Source organism: Eucalyptus grandis, chromosome 5, assembly GCF_016545825.1.
Source record: "Eucalyptus grandis isolate ANBG69807.140 chromosome 5, ASM1654582v1, whole genome shotgun sequence".
In the NCBI taxonomy this organism is placed as follows: domain Eukaryota; kingdom Viridiplantae; phylum Streptophyta; class Magnoliopsida; order Myrtales; family Myrtaceae; genus Eucalyptus; species Eucalyptus grandis.
In genome coordinates this window covers 22,116,554-22,140,085 of record NC_052616.1, presented here as the reverse complement: position 1 = coordinate 22,140,085, position 23,532 = coordinate 22,116,554, and the positions used below count along the sequence as shown (strand labels likewise).

The 23,532-nt window shown below is 39.4% G+C and overlaps 2 protein-coding genes across 2 annotated transcripts; both read right to left on the bottom strand.

Moving 5' to 3' along the window:
* Positions 1 to 1,713: 1,713 nt before the first annotated feature.
* On the bottom strand, positions 1,714 to 9,168 carry LOC104446414 (putative ABC transporter C family member 15). The gene is made up of 10 exons (XM_039313453.1): positions 6,766 to 9,168; positions 6,558 to 6,644; positions 5,668 to 6,318; positions 4,513 to 4,677; positions 3,699 to 3,993; positions 3,216 to 3,430; positions 2,671 to 2,976; positions 2,267 to 2,330; positions 1,946 to 2,185; positions 1,714 to 1,838 (listed from the first exon to the last, which is right to left on the bottom strand). Exons 1-10 carry the CDS (start codon positions 9,166 to 9,168, stop codon positions 1,714 to 1,716), a joined length of 4,551 nt encoding a protein of 1,516 aa, XP_039169387.1.
* Positions 9,169 to 13,999: 4,831 nt separating this feature from the next.
* LOC104446413 (putative ABC transporter C family member 15) lies at positions 14,000 to 19,829 on the bottom strand. The gene is given in 12 exon segments (XM_018874066.2): positions 14,000 to 14,166; positions 14,270 to 14,493; positions 14,495 to 14,507; positions 14,581 to 14,644; positions 14,989 to 15,294; positions 15,474 to 15,688; positions 15,927 to 16,221; positions 16,735 to 16,899; positions 17,562 to 18,002; positions 18,129 to 18,212; positions 18,455 to 18,541; positions 18,663 to 19,829. Coding segments are annotated over 12 exon segments (3,159 nt in total). The 5' UTR covers positions 19,800 to 19,829; the 3' UTR covers positions 14,000 to 14,038.
* Positions 19,830 to 23,532: the final 3,703 nt, after the last annotated feature.

The window sequence follows — 23,532 nt, the reverse complement described above, 5'->3', positions numbered from 1 at the left end:
ATCCGGATTTATTACTTGAAATTCTGTCAATTTTGATCCTTTAGATATCTATGAATGATTAACTAGGCATTCGATCAACTTTTCATGATTTAATTCGAGATGAATGCAGATTTTTCACTCAATCTCATATAGAATTTAAGAATTATTTTTAATAGATACTCATAATCTAAGTCATACTCTCAATCAAATAACGTAAACGCTATTTTTTTATTTATGCAATCTCACATAAATTGTGATTATTGTTTTTGTTTATACTCATAATCTAAATTATACACTCGACAACGAAAACTATATTTTCTTCATGATTATGGCCAAAACCATTCTCGATGCCAATGATAGCGAGTTTAGAATATGAATGCATGAACTTTAAAGTGTTTAGGATTTAATTGCATTTTTTGAAATGTTAATGATTGGTCATACTGTTCTATAAAATGTCTGAATGTTTAGGACTTTTAGTATATGAATGCCTTGAGTTGCACCTACAGATTCTAAAGTTAACTATTAAATTTGTCCACATAATAAAAAATCTTACGTGATCTTTACATATCTAATGTTCTACGTCAGATAAAAGTCAATGTAGAGAAGTCAGAAGATTTGACGCCCTAATACGTCTTAATCAATGCAACGAGATAATTAAAATATGAGATAAAGCCTAAAGTCTAACTCTAAATAGCATGCGTTGAAACTATATAATAAAATTAAGTAACCCAATAAATCACAAAGGTGGCCGGTAACGTCTCTTGAGCTGGAGGTGGTCGATGGACATTCGCAGTCAAGCGTGGTGTCGCTGGAGCTGATGCTTTCTGTATAACATCCCGATACTTTCTGCACTTTCCATCCCAGCGGTTTTTCCCTCACCTTTAAAATGTTGATTAGAGGCTCATAAGACCAAGATCTCCCTCCTTAGATGTGGGACAAGAGAGGAGGTTTTTTCCACTTTCTCGGACCTTGTTGGAGGCTCATGATGATTGAATTTTTTTCCATGAGTTTGTTCTCGTAGAGAGTAGTTGCTGGCTTGGAAGATTCATAACCGTTGATGCGAAGTTCGGTTTTGACAGGTAAAGAACTTGGATTGATGGTCGCTGATGCAATAGCGGAGTCTTTTGAATACGGGTTTCTGCATGCACATGATGTTCGTGAATCACGACATTTACTTGCACAATCCGTGCTCGTTTGATCGAGGAATGAGTACGCAATACCAAAGGGGAAAGGAGGGAGGGTTGTTCATGAGTCTCTTCTAAATTTCTCAACGACTCTGTTTCCAACTTGAAGGATCTCCCAAACTAGTTGATGGTGGCAGTGTGAGGAAAGTCTGTACTGAGATTTCGTCACCTTAGGAATGCCATTCACGAAAAAGAGCAAAAATTTCTACATAATCCTGTTACTAAATGCTACTGCAGCAAAGCATCTTCCTTTTCGGTTTGTAAAATTGTTGTTGTTGTCCTAACAAAAAGGACACTCGGTTACTCACCTACACGTCTCAGATACATTTGGATTATCTGGAAAAGTCCATTGGATTATCTCACAATGAAGTATCTGAACTTAGCATGATGCCGAAGCTCTATTTACTTCACAGATTGTTTGATCTTTTATTCGATGCACCCATGTCGACCCCAAGCATTTCCACCATATGATGCACCTGTCAGACCTTCAATGGTTTCTCCAAATCCGCCTCGATACTGTTCCCTTTCGTGTTGTCACTGCTGGGTTTAGCTATTTCGTTGTGCTAAAGCTGCTGAAACTCTGTGATCTCATGGAGTACTCCCTTATGAGCTTGGAGAAGAATGAATCTTCTCTCTCCAGTAATTTTGTGGGTGTGTCAAACTCTGCTATTCGTCCTGCTCGATCCCAACAAAAAAGAAAAGGCGCTATCAGTATCAATCCCAACATAGAAATGTTTAGGCAAGAGAGAGGGAGTTATTACGGAAAAATGTCTTAATCCTACCTTCACTAAGAACCAAGACAAGGTCGCTGTCTATGACTGTATGGATTCTGTGAGCTATTGTCACGACTGTGCGGTTTTTAAATTCTTGACTAATGATCTTTTGGATGACGCCATCAGTAGCAGAATCAACTGATGCCGTTGCTTCATCAAGTACAAGTATACTGCTTTTCTTCAGCAAGGCTCTTCCAAGACAGAATAACTGTCTTTGGCCCGCACTCCAGTTTTCGCCATTCTCCACGACTGCTAGGAAAAATATGATCAGTGAATATATTTCCACAGAGCTTGCAACTTTGTATGACGGATGTGGTTAATGGATCAGACCTGCGAAATCTAGCTTTTCTTCCTTTCCTCTGACAATATCACCAAGTTGACATTTCTCCAAAGCCTATAAAATCAGTAAGTTCTGTTATCATGACATCCAAAGTAGATCCAATCCAGGGGATTGCGTGTGTGGTTATAGAGCTTCTTATAGAGAAACTTTTTAGGCTAGTGAAATATGATGAAGTTGTTTGTAATTCACTGTACTTGGTCGTGGCAAAATCTCTTTATTATTCAAATTGTGTCAATGATATCAATCTGGTAAAATGTGTTTTTGTGAGGGCACATATGTGGTTTTTCTATCACTTGGACATGAGATCTTCTCCTGCTATATAATCTTAATTATTGAATTTCTTCTTTTACTTAAGGCACATATGAGGCAAAGCTTTAGGGAAAAGAAGGTTTACCTCCCACACTTCTCTATCAGAGAATTGCTCCAATGGGTCAAGGTTCCCCCTTACTGTTCCTTCAAACATTGTAGGGTCCTGTGGAATGATGCTGAGTCTTGATCTAAGGTCATGAAGGCCTATTTTGGATATGTCAATATCATCAATTATAATGCTTCCTTCTCTGGGCTCAACAGTCCTAAAGATGGCCTGTATGAGTGTTGATTTTCCACTCCCTGTCCTTCCTACTACACCGATTTTTCTCCTGCCAGGAAACGTACAGGTAATGTTTTTAAGGACAGATGGGAGATGTTCAGCATATCGGATCTGCAAGAATAAATATATCAGTGAGTCCAAGACATCTCATGAGCAATCCAGAGGATGAGAGTGAGATTGATAGCAATTATAAAAATCTTATCCACTAGGGATGGAGAAAATATCAAATAATGTTGGGATATGGTAACTGAGATTTTCGTTCCATTAGTGATGCAGAATATATTAAAAAATGTTGGGATATGGGAACTGAGATTTTCACTTGATATCTTGAAATTCGATGTTTAGCTTACCTTCAAGTTTCTGAAGCATATCTTTCCCGTTTCTGGCCAGTTGCTTGGAGGTCTGCTGTCTTCTATCAAAAGAGCTGCTTCACTTGCTAAGTTTGAGTACTGCAGTATTCTTTCAAATGAGATCATTTTGTTCTCAGCATTGCATAAATGCCATACAACACTTGCTTGAAGTTCACTCAAGGTAATTCCATACGTTACAGCCAACCCTGCTATGCCTGCAACATAAAATCGATTATTTTTGAAGTTTTTTCTGTATAAATCCTGTTCTAATAAGTGCTTCATACTAGACTATGCTTGAATTTGGTACAGAGGATTTTATATTAACTGCTTGACTATTATTCAATTTGAGATTTTCTTGTTTTTGAATGTTGATTCTAGCAGATGTCTTGTTCGAATTATACAGAAATGCCTATGGTATGCATGGTAGATACTACTCAGGATCTGGCAGTAGTGAAATGTCCTGGGAGGATTTGCATGACTTACTTGGATCAATAATTCCTTCAGGGAGGGATACCAGCAAAACCAATGAAAAGGCAAAGACAAAGTTAGACAATAGATCTAGGCGAAATGAAAGCCATTCCATTGTGGACACGTTATAAAACCATGGCCTTGAGTGGTTGTCTACAAGCCCTAAATTTCCACCAGTGAATCGATCTTCTTGGTCAAAAGCTCGAATTGTTGCTGCTCCTGCTATTGATTCTGCAAAGTGGTGTAGAATTGGAGCTCGTTGAATCCCTGATAAGCGGGCTAGTTCTCTTGCTGTTGCTATGTAGTATTGCTGAAATGAGGAAAGAAGATGTTTCAATCAATTTTTCAATATAGTCTCAGTGTTTGGTGGCATATTTTGGAGCAACTTATTAGGAGCATTTTACTTGTCATAGTATTTGGCCGACTCATATCTCCCTATCATGGGGAGTGGAAAAATCTTCCCACCTATTCATCTTTGAACTCTTTCAAAGAATGCTGAAGTTCCTGAATTGCTTAAGACGTTGCTAGAGTCACACCGTACAAAGAATTGAAGCGGATATGGATGTCCGGACATTATCTATTGGAACTGGACTTGTCAATTCTTTGATCAAACTGCTTTGAAGAATTTGATTCAGATTCTAGATACGGCTGTTAAGTTCTTTTTTTTTTTTTTAATGACCATGACCAACTCCATTTCTTTTAGGAAATGTTGAAATGTAGCATTTAAAGTACTTAAATACATGGGCCATCGTTATGCCAGTATGCTTCACATGCTTCCAAAAACCTGTCCTAGGAAGAATTGTGCAACTATTGGCAGGAATGGAATTACCTGGTACCATATGCATATTGCAGTCACTGGGATGAAGATCACAAATACTTCCCATGCTACCTGCGACATCACTGCAATTGTTCCTAGAAGCTGTATTATGGAGAAAGCACACCACCCTACACTCCATGCCATTTCCAAGTCTAGCACACTCTGATCAGTGGATGCCTGCATACGATATGGTTCAACATCATCACACCAACATCAGCCTTTGTAACCTGTTACATGATCATGTGTAACTCGATAATATTTGCATGTATAGAATTTATGATAGGATGGCATATTAAAAGGTTGTGGCAGTTGTGGTGAGTTATTTGGCACTGTCAAATTATCCCAATTCAAATTAATCCACGAATGAAATGATTTCAATCTGTCTTTTAGTTGTTTCTGTGGAGCTTCTGTTAAATCTTGAAATGTTGAAGAATTTGTCTTGAAAGTTTGATTGGGGTCTTGTAGAATCCCTAGTTGAGGAGTGGACATCACCTAAACCTTTCAAAGATTTAGTATATTTGTTAAAACTATAAAGAGCAATAAGAACAGGTTTTATTTTTTGAGATTTCTACTGACGAAGGCCATATTATTTCAATCTGAGCATAGGTGTAAGTGATCTTTGACAGTTGCAGATAAGCGTATACATCTCATTGTTCAACTCCTCGTCTGATTCTGTGGTTGCTTATACCCTTGATTGTATATTTGCTTATTAGGGATAGAAACACCACAAGTGCAATAACTTTTGTATGGTGCTTAATTGAGTACCATAACTTTTTTTCATTCACTTAAGTGTCCTAACTTCAAAAAAATGACCATTTGAGTGCCATGACTTTCAATCGATCACTTGAGTGCCAAACTTTTTAAAAACGTTTACCGAAGTGTTGAAAATCTGATGTGGCATAGCACTTATAGTGAATGTTTTTAAAAATAGCACTCAAGTGAGTGTTGTACATAAGTTATGGTACTCAAGTGATTGAAACCAAAGTTATGGCCTTGAAGTGAGCAACGCATGAAAGTTATGGCACTTATGATGTCATTTTCCCCTGCTTCTCAAGAAACTGAAAGGATGATGGAAAAAACAAATAAATTTATGCTTGCTATCACTTTCAATGTTCATGTATAATGATGAACTTAAGACTTGAAATGCAGGAGGACAATGTTGCTCACCCGGCTTAAGATTCTTCCAGTGGGGGTTGAGTCAAACAGTGCCATTGGCGCCCGCATTACACTGTGAAGCATTTTTGTGAATAGCGTCTGTGCTGTCCATAATCCTGCTACTGCAAGAAGCAATGCTCGAAGAAGTATGCAGAGTGAACTTCCAACAGCGAGCAGTACGTAAACAAGCAGGATGATATCCATTTTATACACGGGTTCAGTATCACTTGTTGGAGGAAAAACCCATGCCATCCAATAATTACTGGCTACTAGAAGTATCTGAAATGAGGCCTGAGCCAGGAGAATTATCAGGACTAGCACTCCGCCCTTCACTGTTGTTAGGTAGGACCAGTAAACTTCTTTTCCAAGGCTTCCTTTTTCTCGTTCTTCATCTTGCACCAGTCTCCCTTCCTTCTCTAATTTGTCCAAGGATAGATCATGCTCAGAGTCATGCTCTCTGGGTTGAATTTCAGCTGTAGAATTGAAATCGTTGTTGGATTTGCCATCAGCTGTTGGGTCCTGAGTTGTTCTGCTTGAATTTTCAACTGTGAGGATTGACTTGAGGGCTTCGCTATGAGCACCCACCAACACTTCAAATCCTATATTCTGTTTCAAGAGATCTTCAAACTTGCCAGCCTGTGCTATTCTTCCATCCCGCATCACCTGTTGATGTCAGATCCACAGTAGCATCATCAACATATGAGCTTAGACATCGCTTAAGGGAAGCAAAAGATGAAAGTTCAATATCATGGCCTGTGGACTTTCAGATTCTCGAGGGTGAGTCAATTGTCAAATCTTCTGAGTTGTTTTCATAATATGTCCATCTATTTTAATCAAACATTTGTTCTTTCTGAATGCTCACTGTGGTCAAATGGAGAATCACTTTTGTGATTGTTACATACCAGAATGAGATCTGCTGCTGGAAGAAATTCGACCTGGTGGGTCACATAGAGAATTGTCTTGTCTTTGAGCATTCCCATCAGGCAATCCTACAGGTAATAAACTCAGTATGCAATTTTTTGTTGTAAAGCATATGAGATGTTGTAAAAGGATCTGACTTTGATATACATCATTGTATAATTATTCTTGCTCAAGAGTGTAAAAACTTACTGCAAAGAGTTGTGTGCCTGTATGAGCATCCACTGCACTGAAAGGGTCATCGAGCAGATATATATCAGCATCTTGGTAAACTGCACGTGCAATTTGTATCCTTTGCTTCTGCCCTCCACTCATGTTGATGCCTCTTTCTCCAATCTCTGTGAGATCACCCGCTGAGAACAGCTCGAAATCCTTAACTAAAGCACATGACTGGACTGTTCGGTCATACTTGTCAGGATCATATGGATTTCCAAAGAGAATGTTATCCCTTATATTCCCCGACAGTATCCAAGGAGACTGTGGAACATAAGCTTTTGTACCACTGATTTTCACTTGGCCAGAGAGCTTCTCTATTTCTCCCAGGATGCATGACAGAAGGCTCGACTTCCCTGATCCTACTGTCCCACAGATCGCCACTTTCATTCCCCTCTTAACTTTTAACTCGATATCACTCATAGTAGGGGTTATCAAGTCAGGATTCCAGCTGAATGTTGCATTGATAATCTCAATATCAAACTGTGTTTGATTCTTTGGAATATATTCAATTGCATTCTGTTGAATTTCATCTTCTTGCAGGTAAGAAGCAACTCTGTCCGCTGAAACTTTACTCTGTGCAAGTACATTGAGCAAGTCTGGAAGACTAAATATGGGATCTTGTAACATTTGGAAAGTGGCCAGGGCTGCTAAGACTCTTCCAGCTGTAAGTTCAATGCCCATTAGCATACATGTGCCAAAAGTCACGGTGGAGATGAATGTGGGTGAACCCCAGAAGATGAAACCTGATAGTGCTCCCAGTCGTTTCGACTTCCATAACCACTTGTACTCTATTTTCCTCAAGCTCTCTAGTTTGTTGAGGAACTGATTGTCCCAAGCTTGAAGTTTTATGGTTTTCATATTTCGAAGAACCTCTGATGTGGATTTCATCCTGCTATCTTTAGCTTCCATGATCTTGGACTGATATTTTTTCTGAGTTCTCGTTAGAGGTATATTGCAAGCCATAACAGTGAATGTTGCCGCAAGTGCAGCGACAGACCCTAAACCTAATTTGGTCTGCAAAATGTAGATTGCTAATGAGATTTGTATGGGTAGTATCAAAAATAAGTTTAAGTAATAGATGAGATCTGTGATTCTCTGGACATCCACGCTCATGTAATTGATGATCTCTCCACTGGTGTGACTTTGGCGAGATTGGCCTGACAGAACTAGCCCCTTCTTGTATATGTGCGATACCAGAGCTGCTCTAAGCTGAAGGCCTAGTTGGTGTGCTCCAAAAGTCCACTGTCTCTGTGCTGTAGTCTCAACCATTTTGGCACCTACAAAGGCTAATGTCAGAAGATAGCCACTCTCCAAGCTCCTGCTTTTCTTGTCAGTTAGGAAATTGACAAAGTCATCTATGAGGTATGGACCAACATATGTTGCTCCGGCACCTACTACTGCAAAAAGTGCATTAATCGCTGCTTTCTTTCTGATGAAAAAGAAGATTGCTTTGTAGATGGACGGATTTTTGGCTCCATCATTATCCTTGACTTGCTTTATGCAGTTGCTAAAAGAATGAGAACTAAATGCTGCAGAATCCTTGATGTCTAGATCGGGCACGTCATTTTGCTCGAGGGGCTTCTTGATCCCTACGGCAAATAATGGGTTCAGCCAAGAGAAGGTAATGAGTTGCAAGAGTGTAGCTTTTCCATATGGAGATTCCCTTTTGGATTCTGAATGTTTCTTGACTTTTTCAGAAAGAAGAGGTTCCCTCATGCCATCGGCATGCGAGAAGACCATGCCTGTCTTTCCACGAATGGAAATGCTAAACAGTCCAGTGGAGGCGAGCAGACACATGAAGTTTGCCAGGTCTCGTGTCCTTAAGTGGCTGTGGGACTTAATTATATAGTTGATGTCGAGAGTTGTGCAAAAAAGAGATAAGAGGAAGTTGCACATCCACCATGCCCTTAGAATCCATGGGAACTTCATATACTTCTCCCTCCGTATCTTGTACAGTACTATGAGTGTAACTGCCCAGGATACTACTTGCATGATCACTGATGAAAATGCTTGAGTTTTAGAACGACATGTGGCGTCGTTGCCATTTACCAACATTGATAGCATTAACAGATGTGTCCCCAGTACTAACGCTGTGCAGACAATGCTGGATCTGTCTATTATGCCGGATTTGTGACAAATCATGTGCCTGTCTGTTGCCTGATCCGTAGCATTGCTCCTGTTTCCCAGAAGATGCACTAATTTCCTCAAGGAAACTAGCAGCAGGATTCCAAGGAAACCGAGTTGCAAAATGATGCTGACTTGCTCCTTCAGGCAAGGTGAGTCCATCTTTGGCCATGCTCCCTGAAGTTCCTGAAGAATCTGCAATTCTGTTTCGTGAAGAAAGACAGGTTTGAGCTCATATTCAGGTGAGAACTCCATTAGTATGCTATTATTGACTCTGCTTAATCAGCAAACAGAAGAGCTCTTTGTTTCATCTACAACGAATCAGGTTCCGCTTGGCCACATTTATTGTGTCCTAGCTTGTAAGGACTAATTGACGTTCCTACGCTGCAGTTGGACTTTGTATACAAAATAAGAAAACAGGTTGCGGATGTAGAGCGTAGTCGGTGTTTCCTAAAGACACGGACCTCTAACTTTTCACAATTTTGGCTTTCCCCTTGTCGGCCATTCGGTTGTTTTACAATACAAAACACACAAAGGAACACTGTTATATTAGGCACTGCACCACTGGTTCCTTCCATGGCAGACTTGTCTCCAGGAATCATTTGAATGGAGAGCATATGCTGCGCGGATGTATTCATTATTTGTCAGCACAAAACAACATTGTTTTTCTCGCCCTTTCTTGCGCTCATCTGCAGACAGGAATGGCTATGCTAGAACGTGCCGAATGGCCTTTTCCAAGATTCATTGTCCTAGAGAAAAGCCTCGCGTGTACAAAAAAACTTCAGCCATGACATGGACCGACGTAACATCAAATTCGACTGGGAAGAATTTAAATTTCGAGGGCGACAGAGACTTACCATGAGATCCGAGTTTGATCCCTAGGATGGCCATCCCGACCAGGGAGAAGAGAGACACTGGATTCGCCTGGAAACAATTCTCTGCCAGAGCAAACAGCGCTGCCTTCGTTGCTTGCTGAATAGAACACGGGCTGGTCGGCGCTGTGCAGTTGTTCTGGAAGTGAATCCTCTGTTCTAAAATTTTCTCAGGCAAGTCATTGAATGTGTTAGAGAATTCTCGATTTCTCTCTTCCGCATTGTTCTCAACCGAAAGTATACCTGAGTCTACGTTGGTGTAGTAGCGTTGTAAAAGATAATAGCGACAGCTAATCGTAAGTAATTAGCCATACCAAAAAAAGAGGTGGTCCCAGGTTCGTCCAACTTCTGGTCGGACCAAATCTAAAATTTCCATAAAATCATTCCACTCATCATAATGAAAGACTTCCACAAATGACGCCTACGTGTGAACTTGCATATGCTTTGTAGCTCCGAGCATCATCCCGACGTTTAAATGACGTGAATTTGATATCAGATCCACAAAATTTAAGGCCGAGAATAATTTGTCGGTAGAATGATTTAGTGAAATAAAACTTGGTAGAAAAGAAAAAAAAACGAAAATACTCTAAATAGGGTAAAAATAATCAAAGCCATTGGAACGATCTTGAAAGTGTCCATATTCCATTGCACGCAGAATTCCGGCTTCCCAATCCCTCTCAGGTACAAAAAATGGTAACACGTATATGTTTAATATTTTATTTCTGACAAGTTTGGCGATACAGGACTTTTTTTGTTTTAATTTTTTTTATATACACGTACTTATTGATTGAGATGTAATAAAGAAATAGAGGATTTCCATGTTGAAAATCCCCATCATTTTGATATTCCTGGAATGTTTTGGGGTAATTCTTGGCTGCCCAAGAACAGCTCTCTCAGGTGACAGGAACACGGGAAACCATCTTACGTGTCGCCGGAATCACCGCACGCCGGCCTATCAAATTTTAAGATGCTTCCATGTTTAACATTGCTGTTCTTGCGAAACAATCACATTTTGTTAGAAGGTGACAAGACTTCGACGTTTCAATTCCTCGGCTACGAACATAATATGCAAGAACGTTGCCAATGCTCAAAACGCAAGACGGAACACAAACACGCACGCACACGAGAACACACATTATGCAGACACAACACATGAACGAACATACTCCACGAGGATCATCTGCTCCGCATGGCGTTTATGTCGATGTCTCGATCACTTCTCAACTGTCGATCTGCATGGAAACAAGGTGAGTATCAGAATACGATTGACGCGTGTTGAGACATTTGTAAGAGATAAGAGGACCGCGTCCGTACATATTTTCTCTTTTAGGTGAAACGCAGGTGAATGCGCATGAACAAAAAGGAGACTAAATCTTGAGACAAAGCGATTCATCGTCACAGGCAGACTCATTGTAGTTGTATTTGCTTACTTGCTTTTAGTTGCAATGCTCGTGCTTAGGCTCATCCTGTCTCATAACCATTAGGAGCGTGAAACATGAAAGAGAAAAATCGGAGAAGGCATGCAAATTTTAATGAGAAAAATCCTTAAAGGGAAAAACTTATGATACCGCACGAGATAATCTTTTCACTATCTGTTTCAATTTTAAGTTATAGAGTTAAGAAATTATTGCATATATAGAAGAGTTTAGGACATGCAAAGTTACATAAAAATCAAGTATGAATAGTAAATTCTTCTATCTAGACTTTACTATTGCATCAGTAACGCCATCCGTCCTAATTCCTATGATTATTTCACCCTCCCTTTCCTCTCTCTCCTCCCTAGCGCACGAAAGTCGACTGTATACAGTTGCAAGTTATGAGCCCTGGGGGTTTCCTCGATTTGGCCAACCATGCCAGTTTCCGTGTCTCTGGAAGCCATGATAAAGTTGAGAGAGAGTGAGAGAGAGAGAGAGAGAGAATCTCTTAGAGATTTCAAGAGCACTGCGATGTTTTTGCCTTTGGAGAGGTTTGTATTTATGAGAGAGAGAGAGATCATCACGTGATGAATACACATTGAGATTGAGGACGGTCCATTTGGCAGATTATATTAACTCAATTTGCTTAAGGGCGGAGCCTGTGTATGTGTCTGGGTCAACTAGAACACAACGCACATTCAATTTTCTACGTCATCGGGGGTAAGTGATTTTATACTCCATATGACTAAGCTCGCATCTTTACATAGTCTATGAGATTAGTATTCACGAGGTGGGTATTTACTTATTTAAGATGAGCTTGTTGTTTATATGGACGTACCAAAAGTCATAAGTATTCAAATGAGAGGACTAGATTAAAAGAAGAGACGGGGTTTATGCTCTTGTTCTGCTTTGAATTAGACCTACCAAATCCTCAAGTTTTTGCTGGGATGGGTTTTTCTAAAAAAAAAAAATAAAATTGCTAGTGGAGATTCACAAGTGTCTTGTTTGAGTTTGAGGGCTTTGTCTTATTCTATTTATAAGCAATTTTATTAGGTGCATAAAGTACTCAGAAGAAATCTTTTCTTTCCTTGTCTCTTCCCCATTGTACATATTCCACTATACATAAAGCAAAGCTAAGCAATTTCCAACCTGCGATTTAAAAAATTGGTTTAATGAATATTCATATCTGCTACTAAAATGAACGATAACTTTTACGTTGTTGCACAATAATAAGATTGTAATTCAAAAAACTAATTTATTCATTTGAACTTTTACATTTGAAATTTAGATCTAAATATATCTTCACCTACAATCAGTTTGTTCCACTTTCTGAAAACAAATCATTTCTACAATTAATTCAAATTTTAAAATAACATTTTTGTGTATGCAAGTCTATATTAATTTTTTTTTCAATTTTTCTCACACGCATATGTGATATATGTGTGTGTGCATTTATGCATAAGCTCTTTTATTAATCTTAATAATAGTTTGAATCAATTATACTACGGAAGGCAGTCGTCACTAAATTTCCACATGAAAGTTCTTATTCCAGTTTAAATAATTATATTCAAAGGTTCTCTTTCTTAGACCAAATAAGGAATCAAACTCTTGAACACATAATATAACTTGTTCGAATATTTAAATTATAAACTACATTTTTATCTAACGAATTAAATATTAGATTAGTTATTGATGGTCCCACAAAATTCTAGTAAGATATTTGGAGTTCAAATCTTTTCCAATTTTTTTTTATTTATATATTTCAATGTTTAGGTTTTGTTTGTTTCACTGAAAAATTTCTATCGCTGGAAATGCTTCAAGAAATTTAATCTTAGATAAATTGAACTATTTTTCGGTGTTTGATTTTGATGAGAACAATTTTTATTTTTTTTATTTTTATTTTTATGGTTCTTGATAATAAGTGAATCCACTACACACAGCTTGTATTGTTAAAAATGATATATACTAACTAATAAACTGGAATTAAAATTTCTTTATTTATCTTGAACATTTTGTAACCCATCAAAATAACAAAAGTAACAAAGAAATGACGAAAACAATTATGAAATCATATTTGTAAAATAACAAAACATGATTGTCTTTTCTGGAAATGTAGAAGAACATGAGCATTAATAAGAGATACTCAGAAGATGGTAGACACTATTTATGAAAGAATAGACGAGACCTATCGAGAAAAAAAAAAGAAAAAAAAATCGATGAGAGATAGAGAGCTGAAGATAAGAAATAACAAATCAGGAAAACCGATTTCGTTTGCCTAAATGGGAGGTCATTTTCCCCAATCTAAGGCCTTCTTTTTGCCAATCGAGTATTTCATCATCCAAATCTTGGAAATTCCGAGAACAATCTCTCGGAAATGGTTTTTATCAAACAAACCAACCCATTGTCTTAGGCCAAAATTATCAAATCATGCTTTCATAATCCTGTTGTTAAATGAACCTCAGCAAAGCATTTTCCTTTTCTGTTGAGGAAATTCTTATGATTTGCCTAACAATGCTTACACTCAAGTTACTCACCTACAGATGTCTCAGATGAAGTTGGATCATCTGGGGGTTCATTAGATTACTCATATGATAATTCCAATGACAATGAAGTATCCGCACACAGCATAACATAAAAATAATTGCCTGCCAAATCCTAGAGCGAAACTCGGAAGCTCTATTCACTTCAGAGATTGTTGATCTCGTGTTCGATGTGCCCATGTTGACCCTGAGCATTTCCACCATATGTGTAAATGATAGCGTAGATGCAATCATAAGACGCCCCAGTTTCCCTTACTCAGCCTTGATTCTGCTGCCTTTCATGTTGTAACTGCGGGGTTTAGCTATTTAGGTGTGCTGTGTTGCTGAAACTCTGTGACCTCTTGGAGTACTCTCTTATGAGCCTGGAGAAGAATGAATTTTCTCTTTCCAGTAATTTCGTCGGTGTGTCGTATTCTGCTATTCTTCCTGTTCATGAAAAATGAAAAGGAGGTCTTCAGCATCAGTTCTAACATAGATATGTTAAGGCAAGAGAGATTGGGTGTTTATGGTAAAATCTTTTATTTCCTACCATCACTAAGAACCAAAATGAGGTCGCTGTCTATGACTGTATAAATTCTGTGAGCAATTGTCACGACCGTGTGGTTCTTGAATTCTTGACTAATGATCTTCTGGATAACGCCATCAGTTGCAGAATCAACTGATGCCGTTGCTTCATCGAGTACAAGTATACTGCTTTTCTTCAGCAAGGCTCTTCCTAGACAGAATAACTGCCTTTGGCCCACACTCCAGTTTTCCATTCTCCACAACTGTCAGGAAAAATGATTAGTAAATATACTTCAACAAAAATGCAACTTTGTATGATGGATGCTAATAACGGACCTGTGAAATCTAGCTTTTCTTCCTTTCCTCTGACAATATCACCAAGTTGACATTTCTCTAAAGCCTATAAAATCGGAAATTCTGTTACCATGATATTCAAAGTAGATTCAATACAAGGGAATGCACGAATTTGTGTATATAAAGATTCTCAAAGAGAAACTTTGGGGGTTAGTAAAACATGATGAAGTTGCTTGCAATTTTCTATACTTGGTTGTGGCGAAATCTATTTACTTTTCAAATGTGTCATCGATATTAATCTGGTAGAATGTGTTTCTGTAAGCATACAAATGCGCTTTCTCTATCACTTGAACTTGTACGATGAGATCTTGGGCTAAATAATCAATTACTGAATTCTTCTTTGACTTAAAGCCACATATGAGGCAAAGCTTTAGGGGAAAGAAGTTTTACCTCCCACACTTCTCTATCAGAGTATTGCTCCAGTGGGTCAAGGTTTCCTCTTACCGTTCCTTCAAACATTGTAGGGTCCTGCGGAATGATGCTGAGTCTTGACCTAAGGTCGTGAAGGCCTATTTTAGATATGTCAATATCATCAATTATAATGCTTCCTTCCCTGGGCTCAACAATCCTAAAGATGGCCTGAATGAGGGTGGATTTTCCACTCCCTGTCCTTCCTACCACACCAATTTTCCTCCTGCTGGGAAACGTACACGTGATATTTTTTAGGACAGATGGGAGATGTTCAGCATATCGGATCTGCAAGAATAAACATGTAAGTGATCCAAGACATCTCATGGGCATTCCAGAGGTTGAGAGGGAGATTGATAGCAATTGTAAAGAAATCATCCATAAGTGATGCAGAAAATTTCAGAATAATGTTGGAATGTGGAACTGAGATTTTCATTGCATATCTTGGAATTTGATGCTTAGCTTACCTGCAAGTTTCTGAAGCAGATCTTTCCTGTTTCCGGCCAGTTGCTTGGAGGTCTGCTGTCTTCTATTAAAAGAGCTGCTTCACTTGCTAAGTGTGAGTACTGAAGTATTCTCTCAAATGAGATCATGTTGGTCTCAGCATTGCATATATTCCATATAACAGAAGCTTGAAGAACATTCAGGTTGATCGCGTACGTTACAGCCAACCCAGCTATGCCTGCAAAACAAAATTGATTATCTTTTTAGTGTTTTCTGTACAAATCCTGTTCTAATAGGTACTTCATACTAGACTATGCTTGAATTTGAGATTTACTCTTTTTTGTGCCGTTGATTCCAGCAGATGTCTGATATTGTTCGAATATAAAAAATAAAAAAAATCTCCTATGGTATGCATAGTACATACTACTCATGATCTTGCCGTAGCGAAATAATCTAAGAAAATTAGCACGACTTACTTGGGATAATAATTCCTTCAGGGAGGGATACCAGCAAAAGCAATGCAAAGGCAAAGACAGAGTTAGACAACAGATTTAGGCGAAATGAAAGCCATTCCATTGCTGACACAAGATGAAACCATGGCCTTGAGTGATTGTCTACAAGCCCTAGATTTCCATCAGTGAATCGATCTTCTCGGTCAAAAGCACGAATTGTTGCTGCTCCTGCTATTGATTCTGCAAAGTGGTGTAGAATTGGAGCTTGCTGAGTCCCTGATATGCGGGCTAGTTCTCTTGCAGTTGTTATGTAGTATTGCTGAAACAAGGAAAGGAGAATGTTTCAATAAATTTTTCAATATAGTATCAGTTTCTGGTGACATTTTGAAGCAACTTAGCAGGAGCACTTTACTGTCATGTATTTGACTTGACTCACGTCTCTCTATTTTGGGGAGTGGAAACATCTTCCACCTATTGATCTTTGAACTTTTTTAAGGAATGTGGAAGTTCCTGAATGGCCTGAGACGATGCTAGTGTCACATCGGACAAAGAATAGAAGTAGAAAGGGATGTCCAGACATTACTAATTGTAACTGGCCTCGTCATCTCTTTGATTGGACCGCTTTGAAGAATTTGATTCAGATTCTAGATACAGCTGTTAGGTTCTTGTTTTTTATAGTATGACCATGAACAACATCATTTCCTACAGGAAATGATGATATAGCATTTAAAATACTAAAAGACATGCACTATCATGATGCCAGTATGCTTCCCATGCTTCCAACAACCTGTCCTAGGAAGATTTGTGTGACTCTTGTAAGGAATGGAATTACCTGGTACCATATACATATTGCAGTCACCGGAATGAAGATCACAAATACTTCCCATGCTACCTGCGACATCACTGCAATTGTTCCTAGAAGCTGTATTATGTAGAAAGCACACCGACCCAATGTCCATGCCACTTCCAAGTCTAGTGCACTTTGATCAGTGGATGCCTGCATACATATGGTTCAACGTCATCACACCAACATCAGCCTTTGTACCTGTTGTGTGACCAGGCATAACTTGATAATATTCACATGTGTAGAATTTATTATAAGATGGCATGTTAAAAGGTGTCAGTTTTGTGGCAGTTGTGGTGAGTTCTTCAGCACTGCAAAATGATCCCAATTCAATTTAATCCAAGTGTGAAATGATTTCAATCTGCCTTTTAGTAGTTTCTGTGGAATTACTGGCAAATTTTGAGATGTTGAAGAATTTGTCTTGGATATTTGATACGGTTCATGTAGAATCCCTAGTCAGGGAGTGGACACTACCCAACCCTTTCAAAGATTTAGTATATTCGTTAGAATAATTTATGAAAAACAGGTTTTATTTGTTCAGATTTCTACTGACACGGGCAATACTATTTCAATCTGAGTACAGGGCTAAATTAATCTTTGACAGTTGCAGATAAGCGATGGCATGTCCTTAAGTGACGCTTCAACTGCTCATGCCTGAATTTGTGGTCGCTTATACACTTGATTTCATATCTGCTTCTCAAGAAACTGAAATGACGATGGAAAAAAATGATAATAATTATGCTTGCTATCAGTTTTGATTTTCATGTATAATGATAAATTTATGACTTGAAATGCAGAAGTACTATGTTGCTCACCCTGCTTAAGATCCTTCCAGTAGGGGTTGAGTCAAAAAATGCCATCGGAGCCCGCATTACACTGTAAAGCATTTTCATGAATAGCGTCTGTGCTGTCCATAATCCTGTTATCGCAACAAGCATTGTTCGAAGAAGTACGCAGAGTGAACTTCCAACAGCAAGCAGTACGTAAACAAGAAGGATTGTATCCATTTTATACAATGGTTCAGTATCACTATCTGGAGGACAAACCCATGCCATCCAATAATTACTGGCTACTTGGAGTATCTGAAATGAGGACTGAGCAATGAGAATTATCGGGATTAGCGCTCCGCCCTTCACTGTTGTTATGTAGGACCAGTAAACTTCTTTTCCAATGCTTCCTTTTTCTCGTTCTTCATCTTGCACCAGTCTCCCTTCCTTCTCTGATATCTCCAAGGATAGATCATGCTCAGAGTCATGCTTTCTAGGTGGAAGTTCAGCTGCAGAATCAAAGTCTTTGTTGGATTCGCCATCAGCTGTTGGTTCTTGAGTTGCTCTGCTTGAATTTTCAACTGTGAGGATTGACTCAAGGGCTTTGCTATGAGCGCCCACCAACACTTCAAATCCTGAATTCTGTTTTAAGAGATCTTCAAACTTGCCAGCCTGTGCTATTCTTCCATCCCGCATCACCTGTTGACATACAGATCCACAGTAGCTTTATCAACATATGAGATTAGACGTTGCTTAACTGGAGCAAAAGATGAAAGTTCAATACCGTGATCTGTGGACTTTCAGATTCTCAAGTTGAGTCAATTGTCAAATTCTTCTCAGAGTTATTTTCAGAAGATGTCAGTCTATTTAATTAAACATCTGTTCTTTCTGAAAGTTCCCTGTTGTCAAATGGAGAATTACTTTTTGTGAAGTTCACTTACCAGAATGAGATCTGCTGCAGGAAGGAATTCGACTTGGTGGGTGACAAAGAGTATTGTCTTGTCTTTGAGCATTCCCATCAGGCAATCCTACAGGGAATAAACTCAGTATGCAAATTTTTGTGGTAAAGCATGTGAAACATCGTTCTAGGATCTGATTTTGTTATCCATCATCATAACATTACTGTTGCAAGAGAGTTTTAGAACTTACTGCAAAGAGTTGTGTGCCTGTATGAGCATCCACTGCACTGAAAGGGTCATCGAGCAGATATATATCAGCATCTTGGTAAACTGCACGTGCAATTTGTATCCTTTGCTTTTGCCCTCCACTCATGTTGATGCCTCTTTCTCCAATCTCCGTGAGATCACCCGCTGAAAACAGCTCAAAATCCTTGATCAAAGCACATGACTGGACTGTTCGGTCATACTTGTTGGGATCATATGGATTTCCAAATAGAATGTTATCCCTTATATTCCCTGACAGTATCCAAGGAGACTGCGGAACGTAAGCTTTTGTACCGCTGATTTTCACTTGGCCAGAGAGCTTATCTATTTCTCCTAGGATGCATGACAGAAGGCTTGACTTCCCTGATCCTACCATCCCACAGATCGCCACCTTCGTGCCTCTCTTAATTTTCAGCTCGATATTGCTCAGAGTTGGTGTAATCAAGTCAGGATTCCAGCTGAATGTTGCATTGATAATCTCAATATCAAACTGTGTTTGATTCTTTGGAATATATTCGATTGCATCCTGTCGAATTTCATCTTCTTGCAGGTAAGAAGCAACTCTGTCCGCAGAAACTTTACCTTGTGTAATTACATTGAGCAAGTCTGGAAGACTAAATATGGGATCTTGTAACATTCGAAAAGTGGCCAGGGCTGCTAAGACTCTTCCAGCAGTAAGTTGAATGCCCGTTAGCATACATGTGCCAAAAGTCACGATGGAGATGAAAGTGGGTGAACCCCAGAAGATGAATCCTGATAGTGCTCCCAGTCGTTGTGACTTCCATAACCATTCGTACTCTATTTTCCTCAAGCTCTCTAGTTTGTTGAGGAACTGATTATCCCAAGCTTGAAGTTTTACGGTTTTCATGTTTTGAAGAACCTCTGATGTGGATTTCATCCTACTGTCTTTAGCTTCCATGATCTTGGACTGATATTTTTTCTGAGTTCTCGTCAGAGGTATATTGCAAGCCATAACAGTCAATGTTGCCGCTAGTGCAGCGACAGACCCTAAACCTAAATTAATATGCAAAATGTAGATGGCTAATGAGATTTGTATGGGTAACATCCATACTGTGTTTAAGTACCACGTGAGCTTTGTGATTCTCTGGACATCCACGCTCATGTGGTTGATGATCTCTCCACTGGTGTGACTTTGGCGAGATTGGCCCGACAGAACCAGTCCCTTCTTGTACATACGCAATATCAGAGCAGCTCTAAGCCGAAGGCCTAGTTGGCGTGCTCCGAAAATCCACTGTCTCTGTGCTGTTGTCTCGACCATTTTGGCACCTAGAAAGGCTAATGCTAGAAGATAGCCACTCTCCAAGCTCCTGCTTTTCTTGTCGGTTAGGAAATTGACAAAGTTGTCTATGAGGTATGGACCAACATAAGATGCTATGGCACTTACTACCGCAAAAAGTGCATTGATTGCCGCTTTCTTTCGGATGAAAAAGAAGATTGCTCTGTAGATGGATGGATTTTTGGCTCCGTCTTTATCCTTGACTTGCTTTAGGCAGTCGCTAAAAGAACGAGAACTAAATGCTGCAGAATCCTTGATGTCTAGATCGGGCACATCATTTTGCTCGAGGGGCTTCTTGATCCCTGCGGCGAATAATGGGTTCAGCCAAGAGAAGGTAATGAGTTGCAAGAGTGTAGCTTTCCCATATGGAGATTCCCTTTTGGATTCTGAACGTTTCTCGACTTCTTCAGAAAGAAGCGGTTCCCCCATGCCATTGGCATGCGAGAAGACCATGCCTGTCTTTCCTCGAATGGAAATGCTAAACAGTCCAGTGGAGGCGAGCAAACATATGAAGTTTGCCAGGTCTCGTGTCCTCAAGTGGCTGTGGGACGTAATTATATAGTTGATGTCGAGAGTTGTGCAAAAAAGAGATAAGAGGAAGTTGCACATCCACCATGCCCTTAGAATCCATGGGAACTTCATATACTTTTCCCTCCATATCTTGCACAGTACTATGAGTGTAATTGCCCAGGATACTACTTGCATGATCTCCGATGAAAATGCTTGAGTTGTGGAAAGACATGAGGCATCGTTGCCATTTGTCAACATTAATAGCATTAACAGATGTGTTCCCACTAATAACGTTGTGCAGACAATGCTGGATTTGTCTATTATGCTGGACCTGTGACATATCATGTGCCTGTCAGTTGCCTGATCCGTGGTGTTGCTCCTGTTTCCCAGAAGATGCACTAATCTTCCCAAGGAAACTAGTAGCAGGGTTCCAAGGAAGCCGAGTTGCAAAATGATGCTGACTTGCTCCCTTGGGCAAGGTGAGTTCACCTTTGGCCATGCTCTCTGAAGTTCCTGAAGAATCTGCAATTCTGTTTTGCAAGGACACGCAGGTTTAAGCTCACATTCAGGTGCGAACTTCATTAATACGCTAAATTGACTCAGCTAAATTATCAAACAAAAGAGCTCTTTGTTTCATCTGCAATGAAACTGGCAATGTTTGGTCCACCATTATTGTGTTCTAGCTTGTGGATGTGGAGTGCAGTCAGTGTTTTCCAAAGACACAGAACATTAATTTTCATGATTTTGGCGTTCCCCTTGTCGATGCAGTTGTAAAACAACGACACACAAAAGAGGACTGTTAATTTGGGAACTGTATCTTTGGTTCCTTCCATGTCAGGCTTGTCTTCAGGAATCATTTGAATTGAGAGTATACACCGTGCTGGTGCATCTATCGTTCATCAGCAGAAATCAATATCAGGTTCACGCCTTCCCTTTCAAGTTTTCAAAGAACTAATTACTCTCATCTGCAGATAGGCATGGCTACACAAGCACATGCCTAATGACCTATTCAAAACCCTATCTTAGAGAAAAGCCTCTCGTGTACCAAACTTTAGCACAACACAGCATAGACTGACGTACCATCGAACTCAACCAGGAAATTTAAAATTTCAAGGGTGAAGAGATTTACCATGAGATCCGAGATCGATTCTTAGAACGGCCATCCTCACCAGAGAGAAGACAGACACTGAGTTCACCTGAAAATTGTTCTCTCCCAGAACGAATGATCCTGCCTTTCGCTGCTTGCAGTTGTTTTTGAAGTGAATCCTCTAGTCCAAAGTTTTCTCAGCCAGTCATTGAATGCATGTTTGGAGTTAGTCATTGAATGCATGTTTGAAGTTAGTCAATGAATGCATGCTTGAGGCTACGTGGTGGAGCGTTGTAAAAGTTATTAGCGACGGTTCATAAGTAATTAGCGTACCGAAAAAGAGGTGGTCCAGGTTCATCCAACTTCTGGTCGGGCCAAATCTAATATTTCCATAGTCATTCCACACGTACGATACCATATTGATGAATTTGACTAATAACCTGCACGTGCGAACTCGTATAGGCTCGTCGCTGAGAGCACCTAGCAATATTTGCATCAGTGGGGGCATATGAACCAAATGGATCGCAATTGTTGAAAGACGTAAATCTGACGTTTGATCGAGAATTATTGGATTCATGTCGGAACATGTGAGTGGTAGAATGATTTAGTGAAATAAAACTTTGTAGCAAAAAAGACAAAAAGAATCTAAATAGGGTAAAAATAATCAATGCTTTCCCAAATTAACATCATGATTATTTGGAAATTGCATCCAAATAGGACCATAACTTCGAAATTTCAAGGCAATGTTGGACGATGTTACATATACTTCTGGCCATTGTAAAGATCTCGAAAGTGTCCATATTCCATTGCAAACAAAATTCTGGCTTCCGATCCCTCTTAGGTATAAGAGATGATGACACTGATACGTTTATTATTCGATTTCTAATAACTTTGCGATATGAGTCGTTCTATTTGTACATCATGATTATTTGGAATTGCATCCATCGGACCATGACTTCGAAATTTCAGGGCAATGTTGGACGATGTTACATATACTTCTGGCCATTGTAAAGATCTCAAAAGTGTCCATATTCCATTGCAAACAAAATTCCGGCTTCCAACCCCTCTCAGGTACAATAAATGACAACACGAATGTGTTTACTATTCGATTTCTAAGTAACTTCGCGATACAGATCATTCTATTATACGTACCTTCTTGATTGAGATGTAATGAGTAAATAGAGGATCTCTGTCTCGAAAATCCCCATCATTTTGGACACTCCGGGACTGTCTTGGGAGTAACTCTCAGCTGTTCAAGAGCAGCTGTCTCGAGCGATGGGAACACGAGAAACCATCTTGTGCGTAGTCGGATTCACCGCCGACCAGCTGATCGTATTGAAAGATGCCTCCATGTTTAACTCGAAAGTCGGATTGCTTTTCTCGCGAAACAATCACATTTTGTTAGAAGGTGACGGGGCTACAACGTTTCACTTCATCGGCAATGTACTCGATATGCAAGAACGTTGCCAAAGCTCAAAACGCAAGACAGAACACAGAAACATAAAAAAGAACACACGTTAGGCGGACACAATGCATGAACGTACGCATTCCATGAGGATCCTCAGCTCGGCATGGCGCTCTTGTCAATGTCTCGACCACTTCTCATCTGTGGATGCATACGAAAATGAGGTAAGAATCAACACGATCGACGAGTTGAGACACCTATGAGAGATAAAGGATCCACATCTGGACATGTCTTCTTTTTAGGGGCAACACAAGTGAGCGTGCATGAATAGATATGAACACTAATTCTGGGGACAATGCGATTCATGGTCACAAGCAAACTCATTGTGTATATATCCGCTTACTTGCTTCAGTTGCGATGCTTATGCTTAGGCTCAATGTTAGGAGCGTGTAATGCAAAAGAGGAAAAATTAGAGAAAAAGACAAGTGAATTTTTATGTGGAAAATCCTTTGAAAAACAGTAAGGGAAAAAATCACGGGCCATACTAAGCAATCTTT

Bases quoted from the DNA above. Each gene is read 5' to 3' on its own strand.
- LOC104446414 (XM_039313453.1), bottom strand. From the start codon at position 9,168: ATGGAGTTCTCACCTGAATATGAGCTCAAACCTGTCTTTCTTCACGAA. The intron at 6,645-6,765 runs GTAAGTTTTTAC...TATTACCTGTAG, and splicing joins CAGGCACACAACTCTTTGCA to GATTGCCTGATGGGAATGCT. The intron at 2,186-2,266 runs GTCTGATCCATT...TTTTCCTAGCAG, and splicing joins AGAAAAGCTAGATTTCGCAG to TCGTGGAGAATGGCGAAAAC.